General features: G+C 40.9%; 1 protein-coding gene across 1 annotated transcript; it reads right to left on the bottom strand.

The window, feature by feature from the left end:
• Positions 1 to 2,972: 2,972 nt before the first annotated feature.
• Fabp12 (fatty acid binding protein 12) lies at positions 2,973 to 7,732 on the bottom strand. The gene is made up of 4 exons (XM_055603499.1): positions 7,660 to 7,732; positions 6,329 to 6,501; positions 4,552 to 4,653; positions 2,973 to 3,023 (listed from the first exon to the last, which is right to left on the bottom strand). The coding sequence occupies exons 1-4, from the start codon at positions 7,730 to 7,732 to the stop codon at positions 2,973 to 2,975; spliced, it is 399 nt and encodes a 132-aa protein (XP_055459474.1).
• Positions 7,733 to 8,420: the final 688 nt, after the last annotated feature.

The following is an 8,420-nucleotide window of genomic DNA, read 5'->3' as shown; positions in this document are numbered from 1 at the left end:
GATAGATAGATAGATAGATAGATAGATAGATAGATAGATAGATAGATTACTTAAAATGGTCTAGGACCTCCCCTATCAGTGGACTTGAAGAGGAGCATGAGAGGGGATGAGGGAGGGTAGGATTGGGAGGGAATGAAGGAGGGGGCTGTAGCGGGGATACCAAATGAATAAACTGTAATTAATATAAAAATAAAAATGTAATAAAAATGGTCTAGATGCTGCTCTCTCTGCTTTTCTTTGCTTTCGTGCATAAGCATGGACCATGGTTGATAGCTTTGGCTGAGAGAGGATCACACAGTACAAAGGGGATCCTGCCACCATCCCTGGGCATCTCGGTGTTTGATTGGCTGGCTGGCTGGTTGGTTGGTTGGTTGGTTGGTTGGTTGGTTGGTTGGTTGGTATTTTTTGAGACAGGGTTTCTCTGTGTAGCCTTGGCTGTCCTGGACTCACATTGTAGACCAGGCTGGCCTCACAGCGATCTGCCCGCCTCTGCTTCCCTGAGTGCTGGGAGTACAGGTGTGAGCCACCAAGCACAGCTGGGACCTCAGTTCTTCACTCTGTTCAATGAAGAATTCTACTCTTGGACCGCCAGAGTCCAATGCTAAAACTCCATTTTCCAGGCATCCCACACTGGGTCAATCCAAACCCTTCCTAAACATATGACACCCAAAAGCCTTCTCGTGACAAAGCACTGACCTGTAACTGCTAACCTAAAACTGAGGCGCTCTCCTGTTTCGCTGCATCTGGCTTCACGCCTCACGCCCTTAGAGCTGATCGTTTGTGCGTAGTGGATTAAGCAACAGTTCCTGGAAACTGTCTCACACAGATGACTGATGAGTCAAGGCGTGGCTGTCTCTTTCCTCTTGCATCTGCAGCCGAGGCAGTTTAGCTTCCTGATTCCTCCAGGACATGAGAGTGTAGGTAGAGCAGACTTCTCAGGCTTTACAAGTTCAAGTCAATTCTTTCAGGTTTTTTAAATGTTTTTATCACAATTGCTTCTTCTGTGTGTGTGTTCTCATGTGCACCCACATGCATGTAAAGGACACACGTGTGTGGACATCAGAGGAAAACTTAGAGGGGTCCCTTCTCCCCTTCAACCATGTAGATCCTAAGGATGAAGCTTGAGGCATTAGGCTTGGTGGCAAGTGCCTTTACCTGCTGAGCTGCCTTGCCAGTACTCAAGCGAATAATTATTACCTTTATTTCTGGAGAAGCATCTGGCCTCATGGCTGAAGACCATGGATTTTCGAGCCACAGGCTTAGTTTGTAACTGCCCTGGTGTTGATCATCTGAGAATCTTTACACAAAATATTTAAGCCTCTGACTCTTTGTCCTTGTCTTTACAAACATCTAACAGAGAAGATGAACTTAGAAGAAATGTCTAATACAGTGACTACTGCTGAAGTGTGGCTCAAAAACCAGTCTGTGCTATGGTGTGGATTGTGTATTAGGCACAGATTCCCATGTGTTGGTGGCTTGGTCCCAGGCTATAGGCTATTAGGAAGGGTGGGACTAGGGCCCAGTAAGAGGAAGTTAGATCACTGGAGGGCTTGCTCTTCAAGGGGATTTGAGCCCTTTGATTACCCCTTTCCTCCCTTTGTTCCTTCGCCCATGAGAATAGCTTTACTCCAGTGCACACTCCCTGCCTCAATGTCCCATCTTACCACAAGGCCTAAGAGCAAAGGTACCATTCAGCAGTGGACTGAAGCCTCTGAAACCATGAACCAAAAATCACAGTCTATTTTCAGTATTGACATTTATTGTTCATCTCTGGTTATTATCAATCCAATTTTTTAAGTAGGACATTGCTTTCTCAAAGATTTACTAGATAAAAAATGTTTAATCCTAATATTAAGTAAAGTTTATATTCATTTGTTTATTCTTGATTTAATGAGATGAAGTCTTGCTGTGTAGCCAGGCTTATCCTCACAATCCTCCTGGCTCCTGAGTGATTGTATGAGGCCTGTGTGACCATGCCAAGGTCCACCTGGATTTAGTGTGACTGGTTTTCTCTGGCCTTTTCTAGTAAAATGTTGAGAACATTTAACTTGCAAGAATATGATCTAAGAAAAGAAATCAAACCATACAGATTATGAGGAGCTGGTTATGCCTCCTTTAGAGAATTTTATGCCCCTTAGGTATTCTGAACAATGATTATTGGCATGAGCTGGGTGCTATCCACTGTGTCAAGGCTGTAGTATGGGAAGATGACTTCACTAAATCAGGTTCTCTTTACCAAAAAAGAGAACCGTTGCTTCTCTTCCCAGACTAAAGTCTTTGTTACTGAGGTACATACAACCCTTGTTGCTAATTACAAAATTAATTTCAAAATTCACAGAGATGGTGTCAGAGCATTCTGTCCAAGTGCAATCACTTGTTTTGTAACACTTTGCTTACGAATTCTCCAAGATGAGAGTGGACCTTGAACTGATTAGGACTTTTTTTAGCCAGTTTCCAATGTTAGGTGACAGACCCAAGTGGTTTCTTAAAATCACCCCAAGCCTAACATGACCCCACTGCAGACACAGCAGCCTGCTCTTCATCATGGCGGCTTTCCACAATGTGGCTGTGTTTGCAATGTTCTCCGTAACATAGCTGACCATTTAACTGAAGCGTCCCTGAGTTCTAAAGGTATCTTTCATGGTCAACTTGAGCATAACACTATACCCTAAACCATGCATTTCTGGTATCAGTATGGTCAAGATCACATTTAATTAGGAGAGTTATGCTATGCTTGTAAAGGAGAAAAATCAGTGTATAGTCCTCTCTGAATTGATGATCCTAGCTGTGCATTATGCCCCCTCTCACAGGTTCCATTGCTGGATTGTCACTCAGCCACAACTTAAAAAGTGGGTCACATGATGATATTTATATGCAAGTAGTCATAACATTTTACTTTTGGGTTTTATTCAGACAAGGTTAGTGGTTCAGATCACAATCAGAGAGCACCAAGACCATGAGATGGAGTGTTCTTACACTCTCTGGTACATACGAGTGCAGGTGACATTATTCACTGAGCTCTCCTAGAAGATAGAAGGTAAAAGTATTTCAGCAAAGCCGATAAATTTGACACCTAGAAAATATTAACTAAGTCCTATCCACATGTAAGAATTCTGAAAAGTTTGAAGAGTGATCTGTATTAGATATACAGATAGGTACTGCTTATACAGACGTTACCTATCCATAGCGGGTCTGTATTTATGAGGTATACAATTACTTATCTAGTGGAGTGACAAAAGAAGGGATACAGTTTGGAATCTGAAGCTTTTATTTAAGTATCTGAAGGTTCTACATCCATGGAAGCATTTTTGTTATCTTACACACTGCTCAGTTTTTAAATAAGTACCCTGACAGCATCGCGTGGTTTTCAGAGAACAGACCAATTCACATGGTGTTCAGTTCTCTCAGAAAGCCTTCTGGGAAGGTGCTGCCTACCACTTAAGGAATTCTGAGTCATAGGAAAGTTACATGACATGTCCAAAGTTCTCATTTACAGAGATAAAACCATAGAATTTGACTCTGGTGTTTTTAGATTACTTAATAATCGCTACTATAGAACCATTGTTTGCATTACTGGCTAAGTCATTACAAGAAGCTATAATCTTAATCCTGCCCTTTCAATGTTTCAAAGAATAAAATTCAACCTTTCTTACAGAAAGAAAAATGTCCCCGTATTAAGAGTGGATAGAACTTTTTGTTTTTCTCAGTGCAGATCTTGCAGTTTTCCTTTGAACTATGTGACATTATGTCAAAGATTGCCAGAGATAGAGATAGCTTTCTTTTCTTTTCTTTTCTTTTCTTTTCTTTTCTTTTTTTTTCTTTTTTCATTTTGGTGCTTATAGAGTCTGGGATAAGAATCATTGGCTTCCCTCCCCTCTAAAAGTAGAAGGGGCGACCTAAAAAGCCTAGCTGAAGGAAGGAGAAAGGATTAAAGTGGGAGTTGGGGGGAGGGTAAATTGGTATTCAACCATTTACGTTCTATTCCAAGCACCTCCACACTTTCTAGCTTTCTGTGTGTAGGCATGTCAGTGTACGACTCTGTTTCCTGGTTGATTAGATGGGCTAGTGTGCCTTACCTCAAGGGATTAGAGTGAGGATTACATTAATAACAATGCAGGATGCTGTAGAAACACATGCTTGCCCTCACTCGTGTTCGTTCTTTTGTACACTGAGAACCATTTCAGCTTCACACCTCTCTAATTTGGACTTTTTTTTCTCTCTCTCTTAAACAGCGAGAAATCAATTCTGCTCCAGGGCAGAGGAACACAACCTTTTGTCGCTGCTGAGACATTTATTGCACAAGTTTGTGCTTGCTTTCATTTGTGTGAGTGGGAGAGCCAGGGAACGCATTATTTTAAAATCTTTTTAGAGCTTCAACTCCTCAACCCAACACATTTCAAATTCTTGGGAAGATATGGTTCTCTGCAAATGTTTCCTCTCAACTTTTATAAGAGAAAAGAAGCAACACTCATTTTCTTGCTTTCTGGCAGGCGCTTGTCCCCTTTCCTGGTAGATATTACAGGAGTCAAGGAAAAGCGAAAGACCACTCACCACCACCATTTTCCCATCGACCAGCCTTCTGCGGATTGTGGCTTCTTTGCCATCCCAGTCCTGAACTTGAACCAAGGAGCCGTTTTCTAAGGTTACTGTACTCTGTAAAACAGAACCAAATTCAGGTCGATGCTTTTGAACACTGATGTCTTAGAAGGTACTAAATAACTCTCATCAGTTATGACACTGTGGATTTAAGAGCATATTTCAACATTTTGTTGCAAAACCTTCCCAGCAGCACTTCGGTGGATGATTCTTCTGGGGAGGGAAGATTTAGAAGAGTAAAAGTAATACCTTAAGAAAGTGAAACTTTATCTTTTACTGTCCGGAGACGGTCTTATTTTCATGCATCATAAATATCAGTTTCAATAACATGAGATTAATTCAAAGTCCCAATGAAGCTTAAAGGAGAAAAGTCCCCTTTTTTGTTCTTACCCAACAGTATTTCCCAAGGTTTCTTTGTTTGTGTTAATTGCACTTCTTTTAAAAATTTTAATCACAGATATCTCAGATGTCTTTCTTAATTGTTTCAAGTTAAAATTCTTTCAATTTACATGTACTGGCATTTGAAATCTCATATTTATTTAGTAACTCTCTGACAAAATGGTATACTTATTCCTTTATTGAGAATTTTGCCCTTAACAGTCCTCTACTGAGGTCATTCATTCAGGCCGATAGGACTTGTTGATAAACTATCAAACACCAACCACTAGGGTCTGTAAAACAGATGACAAATTCCATTGTTGAGATGGTACAATCTAGTATAGAGAAACTGATAACACACAATAAATACAGGTAAAATGTGTATTATAAATAAATGCTGTATTTCAATTGGAGGTAAGGTGCAAGTAAAAGTTGTGCATGTCACTTTCAGGCTATGAAAATGAATAACCCAGAGTCTATTTCTCTACCTTGTTGATTGAGGTGACCACAGTTGTCATGGTGTAGTTACTAGGAAGAAGGTATTTGAACCTCCTTTGGCCTGGGTCCCTTGAAAGATTACAAACCACAAAAATTCTTACACACACACAGAGACACACACACAAGCATGCACACACACCTCATCTCTACCCCAATGCTTCATATGTATTCTGAGTTAGAAATAATTCTCCATTGTTTTCAGCCATTAAGAACATTAGACTCATTTGCTCAGGGTCACAACCTCATCTGTATCAGCTAATTCAAACTATGTTCGTTGTCAGATTCTACGTAGGACGCCCACACAACGGAAGGGGGCACTTTTGGTTCTGAGAGGGTTAAGTACTCATTTGGGTAGCTCACTCTCCAAATAGGGTCCACTGAGCATCCCCCCAGGCTCAGTGTAGGGGGTGGAGGGAGGCTGAGCAGCAGCACAGGAGGAGAACCTTCCGAGAGAAGAAGGCAAGCAAGGATGTGTTTGTTTTTGCTCTGCTCTTGACCGGATGTGATGAGACTAGCTGCCTGAGTTCCTGCCTTGACTTCCCTGAAATGATGCACCATAAATTGGAACCGTGAGCCCAAGAAACCTTTTCTTGTCTAAATCCCTTTTCATCGGGGTGTTTATCTCACTGTCGGAAATGAAACTAAACCAATATAGGTCACACCTCCCAGGGATAAAATACAATACAAGAATCCAAACAGATGGTAATGTATATTTGCTTTCAACATCTTCAGGTTTAGTATTTAGGCACGTTTGTCTAAGAAACCCCTGACTTGTATGGTTGCCATTGTTGCCTGCTCTGATATTTTTAATTGGCATCCATGTGCAAGCTCTCTGAAGATCTGATGTGGGCTTCACCTTGTTTTTGCGGCCGCGTGGTGTGATTTCTTCAAACTCCTCTCCCAGCTTGAAGGAAATCTCATTGTTTTTAAAGATGCTTTTGGTTTTGATAGTGATCACATCTCCATTCACACTGATGGTCACAGTGGGTTTTGCCAGGCAGCCCAGTTTCCTGTTGGCTCTTCCTACTCCTAGATGGAAGATAATGAACAAATAGTTGCATCTGTTGTTGGCTTCCAGGACACTCATTCTATTTGTATAATTCTTTCCTAAGGAAGAAGTTTCTGCAACAAGCAGACTTCATGCTATATAAATTCGAATACCCATTTTATTGTATTTATTTGTTTGTGTGTAATGAATGCGTAGATGTGTATGGGTTGTTTGTTCTCTATTACACTTCTAATGTTATGCATTTTGTTATTAAAAACTGAACAAATAAATGAAAACATTACACGTCAAAATTCACCAGACCCAAAATTTTATATATGTTATATACAATGTTATTCCCCTTTCTTTCCTTCTCATATCTATGTCTTATAGACTTTAATGTCAGTACATAGAGATAGATAGTTTTCTGCATGTGCTTCATTTTCTACGAAATGCATATGCCAAAGTTTATTTTTTCTATCCCCCATTGATGGCTGATTATTTTCTTTTTCTTCCTTTCTTTCTTCCTTCCTTTCTTTCTTTCTTTCTTTCTTTCTTTCTTTCTTTCTTTCTTTCTTTCTTTCTTTCTTTTTTGTTACAAATAATGCTTCAGTTAAGAGTCTTAGCATACAGTTTTTGGTAGTACATGTCAATAGAAATAGAATTCCAAGGCAACACTGTCTAGATTTCTGACAGTTGCCTTGAGAAAATATTATAATGTGGTTCTCATGTTTCCTGAGGACATATAATCATGGCATATATCTGACTGGACAATAGCTTCTAAATTATTAATATACTAAATATCCACAGACCTTGTGGGTATTACCTTATATGTTGAGGGGATTCAGGAGGTGTGCCGCGCTAGGATTGCATGGAGATGATCCCTACGGTGAGCCAACCCTCATTGTAATCACAGTATGCTCATAAGAGAAGGCAGGCAGGTGGTGAGACAGATCAGAGGGGAAGGAAAGCCTCATGACCTAAATTCAACACCAGAACCCACCACAATGTGGAAGGAAAGAACCAAGATCCCGCAAAGACGTCCACAAACTTCTACACAACGACATGGCACGTGACATACATCCTGTACACACATAATAATGTGGAAAATTCGAGGAGCTGGGCTACTCTTGACTCACATACAGCAAATCATGCACCGTCAGGGCAGCTTTTGAATATGATGTACACATAACATGGCTTACCCAGTTCCTTCATATAGTTTTCAAAATTTTTACAAGAAATGGATTTCCATGTTCCTTGAAGCTGGTCCACCATCACCTCTCAGCGAAAACGCCTCATATGAATGCGTGCATTGGTGCTCTCTGAAACGGGTTTGGGCCTGCTTTTAATAGAATTCTGAATAAAGAAAACTAGGAGGGAAAAATGAGGAACGCTTTAAGACTTTCCCTTTTTGCCATCTAAATGAAAAACAAAACAACAAACAACAACAACAAACCTCTCTACAGCACCAAGAATGTGCTGTGGTAACCTGTAGCAGGATTAGCCGCAACCGGGCCAGCACTAGTGGGGACGCGGCTGCTTCTTTTCTCCAGGACTGGCCACCTTCACATACCTGTGTCCTCTTATGCCACAAGACTCCTGTGCCCAGGTCTTCCTGTGCCTAGGGGTGACTTGTAAAAAAAAGACACCATGCTGGCTGGCTGGCTGGCTGGCTGGCGATTTAATATTCCTTCATATTCTTCTTGATAATTTGGACTAAAACCCAGGGATTAGGCACACATAGTGCCTGACATTTGAGACTAGAAATGCAGTCAAGTTCAGAACAACCATTATATGCTACTGAGCAAAAGACTGTAACAAAAACGATAGGAAGGAAACTATGTTTTCTAGGCACCTGGCTCAGTACTGCTCAGCCTAGGCTTGCCTTGCTCTGATGGCACCAGGCATTCTTAGCAAGCTCCTTCATTCTGAGTGCTGTCTATTCTTTCCAACCCTGACTGTA

This window comes from Psammomys obesus, unplaced genomic scaffold (assembly GCF_907164565.1).
Source record: "Psammomys obesus unplaced genomic scaffold, mPsaObe1.curated_primary_1811, whole genome shotgun sequence".
Classification (NCBI taxonomy): domain Eukaryota; kingdom Metazoa; phylum Chordata; class Mammalia; order Rodentia; family Muridae; genus Psammomys; species Psammomys obesus.
This window is presented reverse-complemented; position numbering and strand designations above follow the sequence as displayed.

Bases quoted from the DNA above. Each gene is read 5' to 3' on its own strand.
- Fabp12 (XM_055603499.1), bottom strand. From the start codon at position 7,732: ATGGTGGACCAGCTTCAAGGAACATGGAAATCCATTTCTTGTAAAAAT. The intron at 6,502-7,659 runs GTAAGCCATGTT...TCTTCCATCTAG, and splicing joins AAACTATATGAAGGAACTGG to GAGTAGGAAGAGCCAACAGG. The intron at 4,654-6,328 runs GTGAAGCCCACA...TCTGTTTTACAG, and splicing joins CACGCGGCCGCAAAAACAAG to AGTACAGTAACCTTAGAAAA.